Below are 24,948 nucleotides of genomic sequence, written 5' to 3' on the forward strand. Positions count from 1 at the left end.
GCTAACAAAATGGCTACATGGACTGAGTTGACCCTTGTATTTTTGTTGTTGTTGCCCTGCCTCTATTCACACATTCAGGACTCTACGCACACACACACTCCCATACAATCATATATGCTACTGCATCTCTCTGTTTAGCCTTGTCACATCACCCCCCTATACATATCTACCTCTAGCTGTCCAGTATCCCTGCACATTGTAAATATAGAATTGGAACTGACCCTGTGTGCAGTCGGAAAGTATTCAGACCCCTTCACTTTTTCCAGATTTTGTTACAATGCAGCCTAATTATAAAATCAATTAAAAAAAAAATAATTAAAAAAAACATCCTCACTCTACAAACAATACCCCAATAATGTCAAAGCAAAAACCGGTTTAGAAGTTTTTACAAAATGTATTAAAAATAAACAGTCTACATAAGTATTCAGACCCTTTGCTATAGGACTTGAAATTGAGCTCAGGTGAATCATGTTTCCGTTGATCATCCTTAATGTTTATACGACTTGATTAGAGTCCACCTGTGGTAAATTCAATTGATTGGACATTAGTTGGAAAGGGGCACATCTGTCTATTTAAGGTCCCACAGTTGGCAGTGCATGTCCGTGCAAAAACCAAGCCATGAGGTCGGTAAAATTGTCCATAGAGCTCTGAGACAGGATTGTCGAGGCGCAGATCTAAAACATTGCTGCATTGAAGGTCCCTAAGAACACTGTGGCTTCCATTTATGAATGATGGAGGAAGTTTGGAACCACCAAGGCTCTTCTTAGAGCTGGCCGCCCAGCCAAACTGAGCAATCGGGGGAGAAGGGCCTTGGTCAGAGAGGTGACCAAGAACACAATGGTCACTCTGACAGAGCTCATCTCTGGAGATGGTTGTTCTTCTGGAAGTTTTTCCTATCTCTGCAGCACTCTCAACAATCAAGCCTTTTATGGTAGTGGCCAGACGGAAGCCACTCCTGAGTAAAAGGCACATGACAGCCTGCTTGGAGTTTGCCAAAAGGCACCTAAAGGACTCTGACCATGAGAAACAAGATTCTCTGCTCTGATGAAACCAAGATTTAACTCTTTGCCCTTAATGCTAAGTGTCACGTCTCGAGGAAACCAGGCACTGCTCATCACATGGCCAATACCATCCCTACGGGGAACTGTGGTGGCAGCATCATGCTGTGGGGATGTTTTTCAGCGGCAGGGACTGGGAGACTAGTCAGGATCAAAGGGAAAATGAACGGTGCGAAGTACAGCGAGTTCCTTGATAACCTGCTCCAGAGTGCTCAGGACCTCAGACTGGGGCAACGGTTCACCTTCCACCAGGACAATGAACCTAAGAATACAGCCAAGACAACGCGGGAGTGGATTCAGGGCAAGTTTCTGAATGTCATTATGGGGTACTGTGTGTAGATTGAGGGGGGGGCGACAATTTAATCCATTTTAGAATAAGGCTATATCGTAACAAAATGTGGGGAAAAATGGGGTCTGAATACTTTATGGCTTACTACTTTTTTTTATTAACTTTTTTTTTTTTTGTACTTTATTGGTTACTGCATTGTTTGGTTTAGAGCTTGCAAGAAACACATTTAAGTATACTTGTGCATGTGAGGTTAACTGTCTTTCTTTACTATCCAATCAGCCTTCAGGCTGCCCTTTCCCTGTCCAATCAGCTGGTGATCTGTTTTCTTCTTTAATCTGATCTTGCTCTCCCCTCTCTTCTCTGCCTCACAGAGGACTTCCAGAAAGGTGAGGTGGAGGTTTCCCTTCCTGCCCATGTTCCTGGTGCAGTTCAGTGTACTCTTTGTGTTTGGTTGTCTCTGCTGACTTTGCTCTTCTCTGCTAATTCCTTACCTCCCGTCTCCAGGTGCTTTCCAAACTCTTCGAGTCGACCAAGAATCAAATTACATGGAGCTTTTTCCTACCAGCAGCACAGAGAAAGAGACTATCCTCAAACGACAATGACAAGACTAACTAGCCTTTCTGGCTAGCTGCTTGGCTCTTTATTTCCAAATGCATCTGCATTCCGCTCTTGTCATTCCTTGTGGCCTATGGGGCTGGTCTTAATTATAGGGATGCTGTCTGCCTGGTTCACCCTACATGTAGAGCGCAGGTTGGCACTCTACCTACTCTTCTGATTGTAAATACAGCATAAATCATCTTGACACTTCATAGATATTTTTTCAGTTGAATTCTTGTTTTAAACGATCATTGTTTTCGGTCTGCATGTTGATGGTAAATATTTTCTCGCTCCTTTCTTTCGCTCCCTTTGTCCTTATTGTCATGTTCTTTTCTATTGATTTTGATTGTCATGTCCCCCTGTGCTCTCTCCTCTCCAGGTGTTGAAGCCTCTGAGTGAGCAATATATGGAGGACAACGTTAGACAGACTGTGGTCAACTCCATCAGAGCCAGTCTGACAGAACAGGTCACGCAGCACGTCAAGTCACACTGACCCCCCCTGCCATCCGCTCACCCACTCAGTGCGCTAAGTCCTAGAACTGTGCAAACCAAAGTATAGCCAGCCTCGTCTGCTGTAGTGTCCTGCATTACTGCTGACTTCTCTCAGATCCCTTCTGTTGGGAGGTGGACAATCAGTGAGTTAAGTGGAGTTGCCAGTCTTCTCCTGCCTTTACCAAAATTGGACCCATTTCTCAAATGTGCCATTTTGTAGATGCAACCCCACCCCTACCCAGGATTTTAAATTATGAAGAGTTGTCAGTTTTGCTGGCCCGGTTTTAGTTTCTAATACTGTAATTAAACTGATTGCAGTTGCTTTGGTTTCAAGGGAAATTCAGGGAAATGCAGCTCTGATGCTGTGCCTTTGGAAGCAAGCTGAACTATCTGTATGGTCATATACTGTAGCCAAGCCAGTCTGTTCCTCCCTCTCTTCTGATATTGTTTGTTTTTTAACTGGTGGATTTAGGAAGCATTTGAGCCTCATTGTTAAGGTACTGAACTTGCTTTAGTGTCTACCTACCAGTATTACCCACTGCATGGTATTAGGTCAACATAGCATAGTGCTAGAATAGGGTCCTAGAGTTCAAGCTATTGGTTAGCGGGGAAGTATTCAGACCATTTAACTTGTTTTTCTAAAACCCACAAGTATAGTGGGAGTGATCAAAGGTATTGCAAATCTAGCATGTTTTTCTCTTAATACAGCACTGATCATTTATGCCAACACCCTAGTACAAATTCCATCCACAGCTGTCTCGCCTAGGAACGTGCCAGTTTGTAGTCTTTTTTTGTTTTACAAATAAGGCATGATGTTTTTGACATTGCAACTTTATATACATTTTTCTGGTGTTATGGCTTTTTTTTGGGGGGGGGGGGATTGGCCTAAAAGTGACTTGTTATGGAATGTTTTGTGATTGGTCTTGCATGTAAAATTGTGTATATTCTTTCTACTATACCAGTATGTAAACAAACGAGGCTAGAGCATTTCAATTCCATCTCGGACAACGCTTTCTGGAATTTGAGTGGGCCGAATGTCTTTTGCATTTTAAATTCACTGTAATTTATTTTTCAATAATGCGTACATTGACCTTAATGATTAAAATCAATATACTGTTCATGACTCCTTTTAGTTTATTGGGATAAAGGCAGATTTCATAGCATTCCAGTTGACGTTGTCAATATACTAAGTAGAAAGCTGTGGAAGTTCAACACCAAAGCGAGGTTTACCATCGTAGAGCTTTGTTTTTGACCTACCTCCCACCCAGTTTACACATAAGTAAAGAACATTCTTATTTACAAGGATGGCCTACCCCGGCCAAACCCTAACCAGGATGACGCTGGGATAATTGTGCGCCACCCTATGGGACTCCACTCATGGCCGGTTGCGATAGACCCTGGTTCGATTCCAGGCAGTAGTGATGACTCTAGCACAGATGCAGTGCCTTGGAGTCCAAAGTTATGGTTTTTCTTTTAGTTTGCGATAGACCCCACAATTCAATCCACTGTCCCTTTTAGTGTCTGATTCTCAAACTACCACAACAGAGACCGCTTTGTATGAAACAGGGTGCGTGTGTGTATATACAGTCAGTAGCCAGAGAGCATTGTCACAAGAAAAGAGCTGTCCTTGTCCAGGCTGGGACAGAGCAGATATTATGTTAGTGACACTGCTGCACAGGGAAAGGTCTGCCCTTAATGTCAGAATAGTTGTGGTCTAACAAATGAATGACGCACTTGGCTCTACAATGTTAGTTTGTCTGCAGACTGGACAATTAAGGAAGTCCAAAAACACGATTGTTTAAACTTCAATCCCTTTCCATGTCAGTGTGGGTATGCAATACCTATTAGGGCCAAGAGAGGGAGACCAAGTCGTACGTAAAAACATAATTACGGGACTGCTTCATGTTGTACAGTAACTATATGGTTGACTTTCACTACATTCAAGGTGAGAAGACCGACCACATTGTGCTTTTAAAATGGTTCTGTTTGGATGCACACACCTGTTAATATAATGCAAATTGGAGAAAAGGCTTAAAGCATGAACTTAATTTACCACGTCAAACACAGGCACATTACAATTTTTCATTCTTAAACAACCTGACACACGATCCAAGCAAATTCAACTTGTACCAACACGGTTTGAAAAGAACTACACGGAACAAACTAGGGCTTAGTCGATTGGTCAACTGTTTGGTCTAATGAGATTGTTTTAGTTGAGCAGTAACAAATGCACTGCTCAAAATAAAGGGAACACTTAAACAACACAATGTAACTCCAAGTCAATCACACTTCTGTGAAATCAAACTGTCCACTTAGGAAGCAACACTGATTGACAAATTTCACATGCTGTTGTGCAAATGGAATAGACAACAGGTGGAAATTATAGGCAATTAGCAAGACACTCCCAATAAAGGAGTGGTTCTGCAGGTGGTGACCACAGACCACTTCTCAGTTCGTATGCTTCCTGGCTGATGTTTTGGTCACTTTTGAATGCTGGCGGTGCTTTCACTCTAGTGGTAGCATGAGACGGAGTCTACAACCCACACAAGTGGCTCAGGTAGTGCAGCTCATCCAGGATGGCACATCAATGTGAGCTGTGGCAAGAAGGTTTGCTGTGTCTGTCAGCGGTCAGCGTAGTGTCCAGAGCATGGAGGCGCTACCAGGAGACATGGAGGTGGCCGTAGGAGGGCAACAACCCAGCAGCAGGACCGCTACCTCCGCCTTTGTGCAAGGAGGAGCAGGAGGAGCACTGCCAGAGCCCTGCAAAATGACCTCCAGCAGGCCACAAATGTGCATGTGTCTGCTCAAACGATCAGAAACAGACTCCATGAGGGTGGTATGAGGGCCCGACATCCACAGGTGGGGGGTTGTGCTTACTACAGCCCAACACCGTGCAGGACGTTTGGCATTTGCCAGAGAACACCAAGATTGGCAAATTTGCCACTGGCGCCCTGTGCTCTTCACAGATGAAAGCAGGTTTACACTGAGCACATGTGACAGTCTGGAGAACGTTCTGCTGCCTGCAATATCCTCCAGCATGACCGATTTGGCGGTGGGTCAGTCATGGTGTGGGGTGGCATTTCTGTCAGTGTTGAATAAGGACGTGCAAGCATAGAAGTAGGCCTATAGGCTAACTGGCCTGCGTGCAAATGTGAAATGTGCCCATTTGGGGATTTGATAGTATTTCTGATTGGCTTAACACACCACCACTACTGACATGTGGAGCTTCTTAAAGTAACGTTTTCTTCACCTCAAAACAGCACGTTCATGATGTCTGTTTTAACATCCATTGAGAACTACAATAGTTACTGAATGTATTTGAAATGTTTTCCTGCCCTCTCCTTTCGTTAACCACTCAGCATGAAAGGTTAAAACGCCATGCTCCGATCCAGTGGAAACACAAGTAATCAGGTAGGTCCATTTTATCAGTGCTAGACTGATTTAGGTTCCGGTAATCATTTTGGGTGCTGGTACTGTTTATAATCTATCATTTGAACAGGAGCTCAAGCAGTAAAACATTTGAGGTGCTCTGGTGGGTGCCTGCCAAAATCAAGCACTGCTTCTTATGCCATGCGCAAATAGCCAGCTGTGTCCCAATCTTACTGTCACCGGAAAATGAGGGCCCAAAATATTTTATACAATGCTGCAAGTTCGCTAGCGCAAGCTTCGGGCCTGACCCAAATTAATAGTTGATACGTTTCAGTATTTTGAAAATGAAGACGTTACTATAAAATGAAATTATTCAAGAAAATATGCATATTTAAACCATAACTGGCAAGCAGATCGGTATAAATAGATAAATTGGCATTACACACGATAAAAGTTGCTTAGAGAATAGAACAAACAGTGGTGTAAAGTACTACAGTAAAAATACTTTAAAGTACTTAAGTCTTTTTTGGGCTATCTGTACTTTACTACCTTTCTAAAGAAAAATGTACTTTTTGCTCCATACATTTTCCATAACACCCAAAAGTACTCGTTACATTTTTAATGCATAGCAGGAAAGGAAAATGGCCCAATTCACACATTTACCAAGAGAGCATCCCTAGTCATCCCTATTGCCTCTAATCTGGCGGACTCACTAAACACAGATGCTTCGTTTGTGAATTGTTTGAGTGTGCCCCTGGCTATCTGTAAATACATACAAAAAAAATGGTACATCTGGTTTCCCTAATATAATGATTTGAAAAGATTTACTTTTAATGTGTGAATATATCTAAACACCAAATACTTAATTTTAATGAAATAGTATTTTACTGGGTGACTTTTACTTGAGTTAAAGTAAAGATTGCCTTTAATAATAGAAAATTACCCAAGTATGAAAATTGTGTATTTTTTCCACCACTGTGAAGAAAAATATAAAACGCAATATGTAAAAAGTGTGTTGGTCTTGAGCTGAAATAAAAAGATGCAAGAAATGTTCCATATGCACAAAAATATTATTTCTCTAATTTTGAGCACACATTTGTTTACATCGATGTTAGTGAGCATTTCTCATTTGCCAAGATAAATCATCCAACTGATAGGTGTGGTATATCAATAAGCTGACTATACAGAATAATCATTACACAGGTGCACCTTGTGTTGGGGACAAAAAGGCCACTAAAGTGTGCAGTTGTCACACAACACCATGCCACAGATGTCTCCAGTTGAGGGAGAATGCAATTGGCATGCTGACTGCAGGAATGTCCACCAGAGCTGTGGCCTGAGAGTTGAATGTTAATTTCTCGACAGAGGCGGCTTAGAGAATTTGGCAGTACATCCAACCTGCCTCTCATCCGCAGGCCCAGAACCACCACATCAGTTTTCTTCACCTGCCGGATTGTCTGACCAGCTACCCGGACAGCTGATCAAACTGTGGGTTTGCACAACTGAAGAATTTCTGCACAAACTGTAGAAACCATCTCAGGGAAGCTCATCTGCACGCTTGTTGTCCTCACCAGGGTCTTGACTTGTCTGCAGTTCGGCATCATAACTGACTTCAGTGGGTAAATGCTCACCTTGAATGGCCACTGGCACACTGGAGAAGTGTGCCCTTAATGGATGAATCCCAGTTAACTGTACCGGGCAACTGGCAATATGGTGGCATGTAGGCGAACGATTTGCTGATGTCAACGTTGTGAACAGAGTGCCCCATGGTGGCAGTGGGGTTATGGTATGGGCAGGCATAAGCTATGGACAACGAAAACAATTGCATTTTATCTATGGCAATTTGAATGCAGAGAGATACCTCAATGAGATCCTGAGGCCCATTGTCGTGCCATTCATCCGCCTCCATCACCTCATGTTTCAACATGATAATGCACAGCCCCACGTTGCAAGGATCTGTACACAATTCCTGGAAGCTGAAAATGTCCCAGTTCTTCCATTGCCTGCATGTTCCACTTCCGGCCAATATCCAGCAACTTTACACAGCCATTGAGGAGTGGGACAACATTTCACAGGCCACAAGAAATTAGTTGAAGTACTTTATGCAAATAATAATTTAAGTAGGCCTTAGACACTCACTGTATATAAGACAAATAAAACCCAACATTTTACCACTGATCAACTCTATACGATGGTGCTATCTGCATATCTGTATTCCCAGTCGTGAAATCCATAGATTAGGGCCTAATTCATTAATTAAATTTGACTGATTTCCTTATATGACCTGACTCAGTAAAATCTTTGACATTTTTGCATGTTGTGTCGGTATTTTTGTTCATTGTAGTTCTGATACAAAATGTTTTGATGATGAACCCGAAAAATGGCACAAACTAACAGAACAAATGAACGGGTGAGTTTACAAAAACTCTCCTCCCCTCACGTTCACTAGCACAACGCATGTAATTAGTAGCTGCATATTTGTTGTAGCTGTGCTTAAAATACCTTTACATGTCAGGGCAAAGCGCTACCATAATGAGCATTTAACACGGACGTAGGCTGTTAAAACAACTTCATTGAAATGTAAAACCTATTCTAAACTAGAAGGCACATACAACTCAATGATAACACATACTAAGACATTAGAAGCTGCACAGTTTCACAATCATTTTGCAATCCATATAAATACATGTCCTGCACCATTTACGGCTCATAGCGGCATTTTGGCCTAAGAGCTGAAATACTCCCTTGAGCTGAGAGCGCTTCTCCGGTCTTCCACCATGTTCCCTGCAGGATGAGAGACATGTTGGCAACTAGAGCACGAGATGAGAGCAGTTACATAGGCAGCTGAACTAGATTAACTTTTTCTTTCAAAATGGAGAGTATTATAATTCAGTGGGAAGAGCGGAAGCACATACACTCAAGCTCTGAGGCTGGCTGCATCTGAGTGTGCAGCAAAGTTCACCTCCTCCTCCACCCCTCGTCCTGCACGGCGGGTAGAGGAGCAGACAGTGTTCTGAGGGGTGGGGTGGTGTTGTGGGGACTCCAGGTCTAGATAATGATTCTGAAAACAAAGGACAAGGCAGCTCCAAGAGCCAAACCCAGAGACAGGAAAAACGCCATGATGGTCCCGGCCGTCTCCGCTTCGCGTTGTGCCACTTTCCTGTATGGAAATAGGAGGGACAAAACACATGACCAGGAGAAGAAAACAGGACTGTATACAAAATGATGAACCAGTGCAATGTCTTTTTCGTCATGAGAAGACTGTGAAAGTACAGTGTTTCTCAACCTGTGTTACAGGAACCGGCAAGCTATGGTTCCCTTCTATGGAGACTATAATTAGTCAGCTTTCCAGCTGAGGAACCAGTCAGCAGTGCCGGTCCCTGATACAGAGGGTTGAGAACTCTGCTGTAGTTGTCACTGGTGATGGTCTTACTTTGGTCCGAAGCACATGCAGAGGCTGGCCAGGTATCCATTGCTGAAGGAGAAGAAGATAATGAAGACGATGTACCAGGCGTCGTGGGCGAACAGCACGGGCAGGTTGTTCCTAGGCTGGACGTTACACAGCATAAAGAGAGGCACAAAGACCACACGGAGACCCACCATGACGGGCAGGATGACGCTGTCCTTACCGGGCTGACAGGAAAAAGAGACATCGTACATCAACACATCGTACAGATCCACTCCAATCTTATACTGTATACCCTGTTTAAAACAGATCACTTATGAATGTGAACCCTGATCGCAATCACCTCTCTTCATACTGGATTTTGTCAACAAGAAAGTTGCTGGTCAGGTGTGTTGAAATGTCAGGTTGCTGAGGGTTTTACACACTGCCTGTGTATCTTCAGTAATGTAAACTGAGGGGGGGACAGTAGTGCAAGGTTATGTAGCCTGAGACAAAGCCACGCCCTGGATAAGACTGGGTCTGAAACCCACACACATTCAAATGAAAAGCTTAGACAAGGAGCCTGTGAACTCAGGGAATTCAGCAATGGCCTCCAAATGAAACCTTGAGTTACAGAATTCAGAGCAGGCAGGAGAAATAAACACACTATAAACTCAATTAGTTACATTATAATGAGGCCTACTATATGCTTCAGCACGAAGTGAGGCTAATAAAACACAGCACTGTAAAAAGGGATAGTGAAACATTTTCTCTGTGAAATCATTTAACTATTCCACCCGTGGCCAAGCTTAATTGCATTTGATTATTTCAATTGGATTGGATAGCAGTAGGGCCTGGAGAATAGAACACCACAGAGCATTGAGTGGTGTGAGGCTGACTAGGGTTCAGGGCAGGTTTTCAGATGGGCTGGAGATTAGAGTAATGAGGTACTCACAGCTGGCTAAGGGATGTTCTAGGGTCAGCAATGTGTTATCAAGGCTGTATCTCAATCTAATGGTTTAGATTGTCTGGCCAAAATATGTTGAATCACGGTATAATGGTAGCCATATTGTAGTCAAAGCAATTTCCTTTAATGTAAATTAGTCAGAATCACAGGAGGTTGGTGGCACCTTAATTGGGGAGGACGGGACTGTTCTAAAGTAATCATAGGGGTCATGATGCGGAAGGGAGGGAGCGGAGGTAGAATTAAATAGAAACAGAGCACCATCTAGATCTCTATGGGGAAACCTCTCAGCCAGTGAATTACAGACTCCAGAACTGGGAGCTGTTACAGCCCCAGTCATGAGATCTAGTTAAAAACAGGAAGCTACTCCAAATCAATAGGGGGTCTTTAATTTTACCACTCCTCAACCACCCACCAAAACAGACTTCCTTCAGCAGTCACACAACCTCTTCATCCTAAAAACTAAAGGGCTTTTTTCCAATACAAACCACTGGCCTACACAGCAAGTGTTCTGTTCCAAACCAGATTTTTCACAGAATTCTGAACGATTGATAATACATGTAATTTGTAAAAAGCTTCTCACACACAAGGAGCAAATATAAAATAATCCAAAACAGACAACAAACGAAGATATATACCAGGTGACATCAGATCCAGAGGACATTAACAGAATTAGCAGAATTAGCAACTGCACGGTCTTGAGCTGTGCCATAAAAGGAGGACAGTCCTACTAGTGTCTGGAAGTGCATTCCACAGCCGCGGAACAGCGCAACGGATAGCCCTGTCACCCATAGTTTTTAGTTTGCTACGAGGCTGCTGAAGTTAGATGGAGGAGCAAAGGGTGCGTGTGGGGAAAAAGAGTAGAATGAGGTCAGACAGGTACTTGGTTCCAGAGTTGTGGATACCTTGGTAGGAGTGTAGTCGGTGCGTGAGCATATGGAGAGCCCGTGGAGTTTGGATAGCACTGGAGTGATGTGCTCGTGGGGGGAGGTGTGGGTGAGGACACGTGCACCACAGTTCTGGAAATATTGTGTCCTGTTTCAGAGCTTGGCAGATGCGCCAACAAACAGGGCGTTACAATAGTCCAGAAGGGATTAAATAAAGGCGTGGATGAGTCGCTCAGATGCAGGATGTAATCCCATAGGTCGTAACCTGGCAATGTTCCGTAGATGGAAAAACTTTGGTCACACTCTTGATATCAGCCTCAAACGAGAGCCGACTGTCAAATATCACACACAGGTTGCGGACCTCACTGGAGGGGAGGACCTTGACACCATGCCAATGCAGCAGCTACTCTTCCTGGGGTCCAGCTAAATTAAGACAGGTTATACCATTTTAAAACATTACAATACATTCCCAGATTTCACAACACACTGTGTGCCCTCAGGCCCCTACTCCACCACTACCACATACAGTGGGGGAAAAAGTATTTACTCAGCCACCAATTGTTCTCCCACTTAAAAAGATGAGAGAGGCCTGTAATTTTCATCATAGGTACACTTCAACTATGACAGACAAAATGAGGGAAAACAAAATCCAGAAAATCACATTGTAGGATTTTTAATGAATTTATTTGCAAATTATGGTGGTAAATAAGTATTTGGTCAATAACAAAAGTTTCTCAATACTTTGTTATGTACCCTTTGTTGGCAATGACAGAGGTCAAACGTTTTCTCTAAGTCTTCACAAGGTTTTCACACACTGTTGCTGGTATTTTGGCCCATTCCTCCATGCAGATCTCCTCTAGAGCAGTGATGTTTTGGGGCTGTTGCTGGGCAACACGGACTTTCAACTCCCTCCAAAGATTTTCTATGGGGTTGAGATCTGGAGACTGGCTAGGCCACTCCAGGACCTTGAAATGCTTCCTACGAAGCCACTCCTTCGTTGCCGGGGCGGTGTGTTTGGGATCATTGTCATGCTGAAAGACCCAGCCACGTTTCATCTTCAATGCCCTTGCTGATGGAAGGAGGTTTTCACTCAAAATCTCGCAAAACATGGCCCCATTCATTCTTTCCTTTACACGGATCAGTCGTCCTGGTCCCTTTGCAGAAAAACAGCCCCAAAGCATGATGTTTCCACCCCCATGCTTCACAGTAGGTATGGTGTTCTTTGGATGCAACTCAGCATTCTTTGTCCTCCAAACACAACGAGTTGTGTTTTTACCAAAAAGCTATATTTTGGTTTCATCTGACCATATGACATTCTCCCAATCTTCTTCTGGATCATCCAAATGCTCTCTAGCAAACTTCAGACGGGCCTGGACATGTACTGGCTTAAGCAGGGGGACACGTCTGGCACTGCAGGATTTGAGTCGCTGGCGGCGTAGTGTGTTACTGATGGTAGGCTTTGTTACTTTGGTCCCAGCTCTCTTCAGGTCATTCACTAGGTCCCCCCGTGTGGTTCTGGGATTTTTGCTCAGCGTTCTTGTGATCATTTTGACCCCACGGGGTGAGATCTTGCGTGGAGCCCCAGATCGAGGGAGATTATCAGTGGTCTTGTATGTCTTCCATTTCCTAATAATTGCTCCCACAGTTGATTTCTTCAAACCAAGCTGCTTACCTATTGCAGATTCAGTCTTCCCAGCCTGGTGCAGGTCTACAATTTTGTTTCTGGTGTCCTTTGACAGCTCTTTGGTCTTGGCCATAGTGGAGTTTGGAGTGTGACTGTTTGAGGTTGTGGACAGGTGTCTTTTATACTGATAACAAGTTCAAACAGGTGCCATTAATACAGGTAACGAGTGGAGGACAGAGGAGCCTCTTAATTAAAGAAGAAGTTACAGGTCTGTGAGAGCCAGAAATCTTGCGTGTTTGTAGGTGACCAAATACTTATTTTCCACCATAATTTGCAAATAAATTCATTAAAAATCCTACAATGTGATTTTCTGGATATTTTTTTCTCATTTTGTCTGTCATAGTTGAAGTGTACCTATGATGAAAATTACAGGCCTCTCATCTTTTTAAGTGGGAGAACTTGCACAATTGGTGGCTGACTAAATACTTTTTTGCCCCACTGTATCTACAGTACTAAATCCATATGTATGTATAGTGTGTATGTGCCAGTGTTTGTGTTGCTTCCCAGTCCCCGATCTTCCATAAGGTGTTTTTTTAATCTGTTATTTTAAATCAAATTTTACTGCTTGCGTCAGTTACTTGATGTGGAATAGAGTTCCATGTAGTCATGGCTCTATGTAGTACTGTGTGCCTCCCATCGTCTGTTCTGGACTAGGGGGCTGTGAATGCATGGGTGTCCGAGCTGTGTGCCAGTAGTTTAGACAGACAGCTCGGTGCATTCAACATGTCAATACCTCTCATAAATAAAAGTAGTGATGAAGTCAATCTCTCCTCCACTTTCAGCCAGGAGAGATTGACATGCATATTATTAATATTAGCTCTCTGTGTACATCCAAGGGCCAGCCGTGCTGCCCTGTTCTGTGCCAATTGCAATTTAAATTTTCATGAGTCCTTTTTTGTGGCCCCTGACTACAAGACTGAACAGTAGTCAAGGTGTGACAAAACTAGGGCCTGTATGACCTGCCTTGTTGATAAGAAGGCAGAGCATCGCTTTATTATAGACAGATCTGGCATGGGTCCTGAGATCCTCAAAAGGTTCTACAGCTGCAACATGGAGAGCATCCTGAATGGTTGCATCACTACCCGGTACGGCAATTGCTCGGCCTCTGACCGCAAGGCACTAGAGGGTAGTGCGTACGGCCCAGTACATCACTGGGGCTAAGCTGCCTGCCATCCAGGACCTCTACACCAGGCGGTGTCAGAGGAAGGCCCTAAAAATTGTCAAAGACCCCAGCCACAGACCGTTTTCTCTACTACCGCATGGCAAGCGGTACCGGAGTGCCAAGTCTAGGACAAAATGGCTTCTCAACAGTTTTTACCCCCAAGCCATAAGACTCCTGAACAGGTAATCAAATAGCTACCCGGACTATTTTTATTGTGTGCCTCCCCCAACCCCTCTTTTTACACTGCTGCTACTCTCTGTTCATCATATATGCATAGTCATTTTAACTATACATTCATGTACATACTACCTCAATTGGGCCGACCAACCAGTGCTCCCGCACATGGGCTAACCGGGCTATCTGCATTGTGTCCCACCTGCCAACCCCTCTTTTACACTACTGCTACTCTCTGTTCATCATATATGCATAGTCACTTTAACCATATCTACATATACATACTACCTCAGTCAGCCTGACTAACCGGTGTCTGTATGTAGCCTCGCTACTTTTATAGCCTCGCTACTGTATATAGCCTGTCTTTTTACTGTTGTTTGATTTCTTTACCTACCTTTTGTTCACCTAATACCTTTTTTGCACTATTGGTTAGAGCCTGTAAGTAAGCATTTCACTGTAAGGTCTACCTACGCCTGTTGTATTCGGCACACGTGACAAATACACTTTGATTTGATTTATCCCCATCTTAGCTACTACTGCATCAATGTGTTTTGACCATGACAGTTTACAAATTAGTGTTACTCCAAGTAGTTTAGTCATCTCAACTTGCTCAATTTCCACATGATTTATTACAAGACTTAGTTGAGGTTTAGGGTTTTGAGTTGAGGTTTAGGTTTAGTGAGTGTTTTGTTCCAAATACAATGCTTTTAGTTTTAGAAATATTTAGGGCCAACTTATTCCTTGCCACCCACTCTAAAACTAACTGTAGCTCTTTGTTGAGTGTTGCTGTCATTTCAGTCTCTGTAGTAGCTGACGTGTATAGTGTTGAGTCATCCGCATACATAGAAACTCTGGCTTTACTCAAAGTCAGTGGCATGTCGTTAGAAAAATTTTAAAAAGAAAGGGGCCTAAACAGCTACCCTGGGGAATTCCTGATTCTAACTGGAATATATTAGATAGGCTTCCATTAAAGAACACCCTCTGTGTTCTGTTAGACAAATAACTCTTTATCCACATTATAGCAGCCATAACACATATGTTTTTCCAGCAGTAGACTATGATCGATAATGTCAAAAGCTGCACTGAAGTCTAACAAGACAGCCCCCACAATAATTTTATCATCAATTTTTCTCAGCCAATCATCAGTCATTTGTGTATGTGCTGTGCTTGTTGAGTGTCCTTCACTATAATCATGCTGAAATTCTGTTGTCAATTTGTTTACTGTGAAATAGCATTGCATCTGGTCAAACATAATTTTTTACAGAAGTTTACTAAGGGTTGGTAACAGGCTGATTACTTGCTCAAATAGCCAAAGGGGGCTTTACTATTCTTGGGTAGCGGAATTACTTTAGCTTCCCTCCAGACCTGAGGGCACACATTCTCTAGTAGGCTTAAATTGAAGATGTGGCAACTAGGAGTGGCAATATCGTCTGCTATTATCCTCAGTAATTTTCCATCTAGATTGTCAGACCCTGGTGGCTTGTCATTGTTGATAGACAACAATCATTTTTTCACCTCTTCCACACTGACTTTGTAGTGGCATTGGCAATGTCAGTGCTTGTGGAAACAGAGCTTTTTATGTTGTCAGCATAAAAGCGAAAGCCCTGTCTGTTTCCTCAAGATGTTTCCCAGTGGCAGCATTCAGATATAAAACATTAGTAGCCCAAGGACAGAGCCTTGAGGGACTCCCTGTCAGACCACAACTGTCTGACCTACTAGGATGGCTACAAACTAGTAGCGATCAGTGAGATAGGACCTGAACCAGTCCAGGACAGTGTCTGACAGGCCCCAAGAGCTTCTCCATGTGGTCCAGCAGGATGGGGTGGCTGACCCTGTTGAATACTACACAGAGGTCCAGCAGTGTGAGGATGCTGGCAGCCCCAGAGGCAGTATTCATGAGGAGTTTATTGATGACCCTTACGGAGTTTATTGATGACCCTTACCAGGGCAGTCTCGGTGCTATGTCTAGCTCTGTAAATCCGACTGGACGGGTGTCTCAGCATGATTTCACTCATACTCCCCAACAAGGTTTCCAACTATAATTCCATTATATTCACTTTGATGGTGTGTGGAGGAGGGGTTTACTACAACCCATATAACGTCATGTAATCACCAGGCAGTAATCTGGATCAGATTTGGATTAAATATTTTTAAACAAAAGTGTTATGTCATTGTATGTTATACTGTTGTATGGGAATCATTAGCCTATCATTCTCCTCTCCCTTTTAGATTGATGAGATGCCAAGACATTCTGATCTATGGTCCAGTGAAACGTCAAAGAAGTTGGCCAAGGGGAACAATTGGTCAGACCAGGGGGAACCATTTTAAGGGAGCACAGATGTTGAGTAGGAATCTACACCAACAAGCCATTGTCTGTTTGACACAGTGTCAGTGGAACTAGTGCTCAGGGCCTCAAGACTCACCCACATACACACGGCCGTCAGACTCCTTCCTGCCCAGTCCATCACGTTGAAGAGCAGGAAACACGACACAGGGATGAAGTATGTATCTGTGGCGACAAAGGGACAATAAACCGCATGGTGAATAACAAGTCCACAGACTTAAAATCAATACTGGAACCTATTTGAGCAAAATTGCAAGGGCAGATGTTTGGCATTGTCCTTGCTAGTTTTTTTTTTATATAGAGGATGAATGCTATGAGCCTGTATGCTGGTCACTCTCTTCACACACCATTTATACAGCAAAACACAGGGGAATAAAGACTTGTGTAATCATTTACAACATAAACGCTCCCTCAGCACACTCACCCCAGGCACCTCCATTGGCCATGGTGGATCTGACATCAACTGTGACTGCAGGAAAAGTTCCGATGGTGATGGTGAACACGAAGCACACAGAGAGGGCCATTACCCAGATCTACAAACACAGGACAAAATAAGTCCAACATAAGTGGGTGGTTTTAGGCCCCCCCACCAATTTCCTCACTTCGGAGGACCACTTAGTTGATATTATCTTTGTGCAGGTCCCTTGCCTGTTTAAAGATGGCAAACACAGATATCGTGGGCTTGGCTTCCTCCTCTGTCAGACTGACCACTGGCCTCTTCTCTGCTGGGCTGTCTGTCACACAACGCAAAAGTCTGTATGATTCCTCACATCCTCTTTTGTTGTTAGCTTGACACAGATAGATGCAAAATAAGCTAATTTAAAGAAGAACTGAGAATTAAATCAAGAAACATACATAAACAAGCAAACTATAGTTATACTATAATCCAGCGAGCCCTGAGCTGAGTACACTACTACACACAAAAGGAGAAACACATTTCTCAATGGCTTCAGGTTTTATAAGCCGAGTCTTGTTACATGTCATTCCAGCTGCTGACTGTACCTTTTTTCAATAGGTTCATCTTGTTCTCCTCATCTCCGCCGGCTGGCTTGGATCCATTACTTTCCAGGTAGTACTGGAAAAACTCCTGCGAGGTAGGCAGAGACTTTAAGACAATTCAGCACATTTGCCAACCCACATTATTTATTGATCCTTATTATACCAGGTACGTTGACTGATAACATCGTTTTTTTTTACAGCAACAACCTGGGGAAGAGTTACGGGGGGAGGAGAGGGGATGAAATGAGCCAATTGGAAGCCAGGTGGCTATGATGGTATGAGTGCCAGATTGGAAATATAACCAGGACACTGGGGTTAACATCCCTACATATTATTATCAGGTTACTGAATCTGTCCATATAGCTGAGTAGGAGGACACATTATGGATACAGGCCAGGGGGCTTTATAGTGCTACACCCTGCTAACTACTTCCCTCAGATAACCTTGTTGAGCCAATGACGACTTCCCTGACAAAGTATTTTGAGGTCAGAGCATCCCATTAGGAAGACCAGATCATTAGGGGTCAATGTTCTGTGTAGATTAGAGCAGCTATTCTAAACTGGTGGGTCGCAACCCAAATGGTTTTGAATGGGTCGCAAGTTCTTTAAATGAAAAATACTCCAGTCTGAACTTAAACAACTAAAACCAGGTAGAAAGAGTGTAGAAATCTAAATGATTTTATATTTTAACCTCAACTATATTTCTTGTGGTCTCAAACCAGTGAGCTTAACATTCTTCATCAAGAACATGGACAAAATTGAAGGACTGAAAATGAAAGGTGAGACTTGTTCCCTTGTCATATAATTGGTATATTTACTAGCATTAACCACAGTTTTTCAGATTGAATTTATTTTTATTTTTAAATCAACATGTCAATATTGGATTGACAGACAACTTGGTTCAATTTGGGTCCCGAGGACAAAATCAGTTGAGAGCCACTGGATTAGTGTGTTAGTTGGAGGTTTTACCATACTGGGCAGAGCGAGGTAGGACAAGATGGCCAGGAAGATGACCACGCACGCAGTGATGAAGTAGCCAAAGGCACTGTCCTGCAGGGCTGAGCCACCTACACACAGAACACAGGGTCATGACCAGGAAGTGCTTACTATCCTCATCCTAGAATAGAAGTTATGGACCTGCTGCGAGTGTTAGACATACTGGCCAGGGCACAGATCATGGAGAAGGCAGCGAAGGTTCCAGCGAGACCCTGTCCACTCATGATAGGTGCGGTGTAGGAGGCCGGCAGCATTGCAGCCAGGCCAAACAGACTGCCTTGCAGCACTGCCCCAAACGCTGGGTAGAGAGAGAGAGAGGGGGGAGAAAATTAAGTCAATTTAGAGAGAGAATGAGCGATTGTAGATGTTGGATAGAGGGAGTAATACATTTGAAGGCAAGAAAGGGAAAAAACTTTATTGGAAGAAAAGGTCATGATATACTCAAAAGAGGAAGATCAAGAGAGGTAGGGTTGGCACATCACAGAGACATAAAGCAAAAACAAATGAGAACATCACAAGGGTTGTTTTACATAAAACATTATTTCATTCACCCCCCTTCCTAGTATACACAGTCTTCACAGGGGGAGTGCGCATATCAACATCAAAGCGTTCCAATTGGGTCACCCAGTCCTCCCCTCTGGCAGAACCTTAAACAGCTGGAGAAGCTGCTCCTCATCAGGCATCAGGATCAAACCAACAGGAGAGCAAAATGGGGGTGAGCGTATCCTGTTTTACATTCCATTTTAAACAAGCCAACTCCATAGCAGATGGTGTGAGTGGTGAATGAGTTGTGTGTGTGTGAGCTTGGTGTGTTAGGTATGAGGTAGGTTGGGGTCCACTTACAATTGATGCAGATGATTTTGATGATGGTGAGAGAGAAGAAGGGGAGAGGGCCCATGTCCACTTTGACCAGCACCGCCGTCAACAGAAACACCACCAGGATCACAGACAGGCAGCCGGCGATACGCCAATTCTGAGGAATCCTGGGGGAGAGGTGAGGTAAGAGTGAGAAAGGAGGATAAAAACAGATGACATTCCTACGACTACGAAGTGGAGGTCACCGATGGACGACTAGGGCTGGGAATCCCCAGGGACCACACAATACTTTGGTTCCAAAACTATATGCATTGTGATTCTCACAATTCTATGTATTGTGATTCGATACCGATTTTATTGCTATTCAATGTTCCAAACATATTGCTCACCATATGTCTGATGTAGAGGGACAAGAGAGATCCATGAGAAAACCACTTCTGATCAGTCATGGAAATAAGTGCTGAAAACAAATTGGCTCCCTATTTAAAAAGATGGAGAACAAGCTATGAAGGAAAAATAGTGGAGTTTTGGTGCAGGCACAGCCAACTAGCGCGATTTTGTCAAAACGATACATTACTCAGGGTTGAAATGAGAGGGAGGGTTACAGGTCTTTTCCTGGATCAAAATGGGGATTAGGTGGTGGGCGTGGAGCGGCGTGGCCAATGTTGCAGTCACAGACCAACATTTTGAGGCCCTTCTTTTGGCCGCAGTGACAAAATGATGCAGTTTAAAAGCACATTTTCTGCAATTCTACACATCTTGCCATGGGGCTAGGGTTGGCGACCCCTATTGGCAAACCCCCCACCTCCAAACATAAAACAAATTGATTCACAAAAAACAAGACGGCTAAAAAAGGACCGCTAGCATGAGCTTGTTGGAGCTGTGGCACAAAATCAGTGTGTGTGTGTGTGTGTGTGTGTGTGTGTGTATATGGTGCGTTTGTCCGATGCACCAGAAATCATGAAGGCCCCAGCTGCAGAGCATGCAACTCTGCTGTCCCAAGAACTGGATAATTATTCAATGATTTGCATTTTTGCCTAATCTTCCTCTCTTTTTAGACCTAGGCTTTTATACGTTGCATGTAGGTTCTAGAAATGGCTAATAATAGGCTATGGAAATCGGCCTACTGTGCACCGTTTCTTTCATAAGCTTTGCTCAGCTGTAAGTTCTCTTTGGACTTTTCCCATTTTGATATTGTTTGCTCAATTTGTGATATTGTTTGACAATATTGGTCATTTAAAATAAAGCTGATGAAAATCACCTAGAGACTGACTTTCACAATTGCGCCCATTTGAAAACTACAACTTTAGGACAATAAACACTATTAGAATAGCGAATTTGGGAAACACTTCAACTTGCTTTTGACAGAATATTTTAAATTGGTATGATTTGTTTTTTGAATCGCAGCAAGGAGGATGCATGAATCATTTATTTTAGACTAAGGTTTGCTCAACTGTAAGGTTTTTTAAAACGACTCATTTGTTTTTTCTATTTTGCTAATGTTTGTTCTACCTTGCTCATTATTGTCAAACTTTGCTTTTGTCAAAGAATCCTCAATTTGCAGCAATTACAGCCTTGCAGACCTTTGGCTTCTAGTTGTCAATTTGTTGAGGTAATCTGAAGAGATTTCACCCCATGCTTCCTGAAGCACCTCCCACAAATTGGATTGATGGGCATTTCATATGTACCACACGGTCAAGCTGCTCCCACAACTGCTCAATAGGGTTGAGACCCGGTGACTGTGCTGGCCACTCCACTATAGACAGAATACCATCTGACTGCTTCTTCCCTAAATAGTTTGGAACTGTGCTTTGGGTCATTGTCCTGTTGTCGGAGGAGGAAATTAGCTCCAATTAAGCGCCGTCCACAGGGTATGGCATGGCATTGCAAAATGGAGTGATAGCCTTCCATCTTCAAGATCCCTTTTACCCTGTACATACAGTGGGGAGAACAAGTATTTGATAACCTGCAAAATCGGCAGTGTTTCCTACTTACAAAGCATGTAGAGGTCTGTAATTTTTTATCATAGGTACACTTCAACTGTGAGAGACGGAATCTAAAACAAAAATCCAGAAAATCACATTGTATGATTTTTAATTCATTTGCATTTTATTGCATGACATAACTATTTGATCACCTACCAACCAGTAAGAATTCCGGCTCTCACAGACCTGTTAGTTTTTCTTTAAGAATCCCTCCTGTTCTCCACTCATTACCTGTATTATCTGCACCTATTTGAACTCGTTACCTGTATAAAAGACACCTGTCCACAGACTCAAACAGACTCTAACCTCTCCACAATGACCAAGACCAGAGAGCTGTGTAAGGACATCAGGGATAAAATTGTAGACCTGCACAAGGCTGGGATGGGCTACAGGACAATAGGCAAGCAGCTTGGTGAGAAGGCAACAACTGTTGGCGCAATTATTAGAAAAAGGAAGAAGGTCAAGTTGACGGTCAATCACCCTCGGTCTGGGGCTCCATGCAAGATATCACCTCATGGGACATCAATGATCATGAGGAAGGTGAGGGATCAGCCCAGAACTACACAGCAGGACCTGGTCAATGACCTGAAGAGAGCTGGGACCACAGTCTCAAAGAAAACCATTAGTAACACACTACGCAATCATGGATTAAAATCCTGCAGCGCACGCAAGGTCCCCCTGCTTAAGCCAGCGCATGTCCAGGCCCGTCTGAAGTTTGCCAATGACCATCTGGATGATCCAGAGGAGGAATGGGAGAAAGTCATGTGGTCTGATGAGACAAAAATAGAGCTTTTTGGTCTAAACTCCACTCGCCGTGTTTGGAGGAAGAAGAAGGAGGAGTACAACCCCAAGAACACCATCACAACCGTGAAAACATCATTCTTTGGGGATGCTTTTCTGTAAAGGGGACAGGACGACTGCACCGTATTGAGGGGAGGATGGATGGGGTTATGTATCGCAAGATCTTGGCCAACAACCTCCTTCCCTCAGTAAGAGAATTGAAGATGGGTCGTGGCTGGGTCTTCCAGCATGACAACGACCCGAAACACACAGCCAGGGCAACTAAGGAGTGGCTCCGTAAGAAGCATCTCAAGGTCCTGGAGTGGCCTAGCCAGTCTCTAGACCTGAACCCAATAGAAAATCTTTGGAGGGAGCTGAAAGTCCATATTGCCCAGCGACAGCCCCGAAACCTGAATGATCTGTAGAATGTCTGTCTGTATGGAGGAGTGGGCCAAAATTGCTGCAGTGTGTGCAAACCTGGTCAAGAACTACAGGAAACGTATGATCTCTGTAATTGCAAACAAAGGTTTCCGTACCAAATATGAAGTTCTGCTTTTCTGATGTATCAAATACTTATGTCATGCAATAAAATGCTATTTATTTACATAAAAATCATACAATGTGATTTTCTGGATTTTTGTTTTAGATTCCGTCTCACAGTTGAAGTGTACCTATGATAAAAAATTACAGACCTCTACATGCTTTGTAAGTAGGAAAACCTGCAAAATCGGCAGTGTATCAAATACATTTACATTTACATTTAAGTCATTTAGCAGACGCTCTTATCCAGAGCGACTTACAAATTGGTGCGTTCACCTTATGACATCCAGTGGAACAGCCACTTTACAATAGTGCATCTAAATCTTTTAAGGGGGGGGGGGGGGGTGAGAAGGATTACTTTATCCTATCCTAGGTATTCCTTAAAGAGGTGGGGTTTCAGGTGTCTCCGGAAGGTGCTTGTTCTCCCCACTGTATATCCCACTTTACCACCACCAATGCACCCCCGGACCATCACATTGCCTCCACCATGCTTGACAGATGGCTTCAAGCACTCCTCCAGCATATTTTCATTTTTCTGTGTCTTACGAATATTCTTCTTTGTGATCTGGACACCTCAAACTTAGATTTGTCTGTCCATTAAAAACAATTATAATCTTCCTCCATCTAGTGTTTGTTCTTTTGCCAATCTTAATCTTTTATTTTTATGGGCCAGTCTGAGATATGGCTTTATCTTTGCAACTCTGCCTAGAAGGCCAGCATCCCAGAGTCGCCTCTTCACTGTTGATGTTGAGACTGGTGTTTTGCAGGCACTATTTAATGAAGCTGCCAGTTGAGGACTTGTGAGGCGTCTGTTTCTCAGACTAGACACTCTAATGTACTTGTCCTCTTGCTCAGCTGTGCACCGGGGGCCTCCCACTCCTCTTTCTATTCTGGTTAGAGACAGTTTGCTCTGTTCTGTGAAGGGAGTAGTACACAGCATTGTACCAGATCTTCAGTTTCTTTGCCATTTCTCGCATGGAATAGCCTTCATTTCTCAGAATAAGAATAGACTGAGTTTCGGGAGAAAGTTATTTGTTTTTTGCCATTTTGAGCCTGTAATCGAACCCACAAATGCTGATGCTCCAAATACTCAACTAGTCCAAAGAAGGCCAGTTTTTCAACTGTGCTAACATAATTGTAAAAGGGTTTTCTAATGATCAATTAGCTTTTTACTGATAAACTGATAAAACTAGATTAGCTAACACAACATGACATTAGAACACAGGAGTGATGGTACAGACAGTACCAGCCAAAAGTTCAGACACCTAGTCATTCCACGGTTTTTCTTGAAAACTATGAAATAACCCATATGGAATCATGTAGTAACCAAAAGTGTTAAACAAATCAAAATATATTTAAATTTGAGATTCTTCAAAGTAGCCACACTTTGCCTTGATGACAGCTTTGCACACACTTGGCATTCTCTCAACCAGCTTCATGAGGTATTCACCTGCAATGCATTTCAATTAACAGGTGTGCCTTGTTAAAAGAACATTTGTGGAATTTCTTTCCTTCTTAATGTGTTTGAGCCAATTAGTTGTGTTGTGGCAAGATAAGGGTGGTATACAGAAGATATCCCTATTTGATAAAAGACCAAGTCCATATTATGGCAAGAACAGCTCAAATAAGCAAAGAGAAACATCCATTACTTTAAGACATGAAGGTCAGTCAATCCATAACATTTGAAGAACTTCGAAAGTTTCTTCAAGTGCAGTCGCAAAAACCATCAAGCGCTATGATGAAATGACTGGCTCATGACTGGCTCTCATGAGGACCGCCACAGAAAAGGAAGACCCAGAGTTACCTCTGCTGCAGATGATAAGTTCATTAGAGTTACCAGCCTCAGAAATTGCAGACCAAATAAATGATTCAGAGTTCATGTAACATACACATCTCAACATCAACTTTTCAGAAGAGACTGCATGTTTCAAGCCTTCATGGTCGAAGTGGCAAAGAAACCACTACTAAAAGGACACCAATAATAAGAAGAGACTTGCTTGGGCCAAGAAACACGGGCAATGGACATTAAACTGATGGAAATCTGTGATTTTTGGTACCAACCGCCATGTCTTTGTGAGACACAGAGTAGGTGAACGGATGATCCCTGCATGTGTAGTTCCCACCGTGAAGCATGGAGGAGGTGTGATGGTGCTTTGCTCGTGACAAATTTATTTGATTTAGAATTCAAGGCATACTTAACCAGCATGACTACCACAGCATTCTGCAGTGATACGCCATCCCATTTGGTTTGCACTTAGGACAATCATTTGTTTTTCCACAGGACAATGACCCAACAAATCAAATCCATTTCTATAGCCCTTCGTACATCAGCTGATATCTCAAAGTGCTGTACAGAACCCCAGCCTAAAACCCCAAACAACAAGCAATGCAGGTGTAGTATGCCAAGAGTGTGCAAAGATATCATCAT

At 43.1% G+C, this 24,948-nt stretch overlaps 2 protein-coding genes across 11 annotated transcripts in view; one reads left to right on the top strand and one right to left on the bottom strand.

Moving 5' to 3' along the window:
• Positions 1–3,554, top strand: part of LOC115113133 (atlastin-2-like) — a 28,083-nt gene extending 24,529 nt beyond the window's left edge. For all 3 annotated transcript variants that reach the window (XM_029640416.2, XM_029640414.2, XM_029640415.2), the window contains one exon: positions 2,324–3,554. In XM_029640416.2, coding sequence (XP_029496276.1) covers positions 2,324–2,437 — 114 coding nt within the window. In that variant the 3' untranslated portion in view covers positions 2,438–3,554. The remainder of the gene's footprint in view (positions 1–2,323) is intronic.
• A 4,337-nt stretch (positions 3,555–7,891) lies between these two features.
• LOC115113134 (equilibrative nucleoside transporter 1-like) overlaps positions 7,892–24,948 on the bottom strand; it is a 68,608-nt gene continuing 51,551 nt past the window's right edge. For 7 of the 8 annotated variants that reach the window (XM_029640418.2, XM_065012771.1, XM_065012770.1 and 4 more), the window contains 9 exons: positions 19,243–19,382; positions 18,563–18,697; positions 18,373–18,470; positions 17,408–17,492; positions 17,054–17,139; positions 16,830–16,938; positions 16,485–16,570; positions 9,239–9,438; positions 7,892–8,965 (listed from right to left, as the gene is read on the bottom strand). In XM_029640418.2, coding sequence (XP_029496278.1) covers positions 8,854–8,965; positions 9,239–9,438; positions 16,485–16,570; positions 16,830–16,938; positions 17,054–17,139; positions 17,408–17,492; positions 18,373–18,470; positions 18,563–18,697; positions 19,243–19,382 — 1,051 coding nt within the window. In that variant the 3' untranslated portion in view covers positions 7,892–8,853. The remainder of the gene's footprint in view (positions 8,966–9,238; positions 9,439–16,484; positions 16,571–16,829; positions 16,939–17,053; positions 17,140–17,407; positions 17,493–18,372; positions 18,471–18,562; positions 18,698–19,242; positions 19,383–24,948) is intronic. The other variant, XR_003861080.2, reaches the window with a different exon arrangement.

Source organism: Oncorhynchus nerka, linkage group LG28 (genome assembly GCF_034236695.1).
Source record: "Oncorhynchus nerka isolate Pitt River linkage group LG28, Oner_Uvic_2.0, whole genome shotgun sequence".
In the NCBI taxonomy this organism is placed as follows: domain Eukaryota; kingdom Metazoa; phylum Chordata; class Actinopteri; order Salmoniformes; family Salmonidae; genus Oncorhynchus; species Oncorhynchus nerka.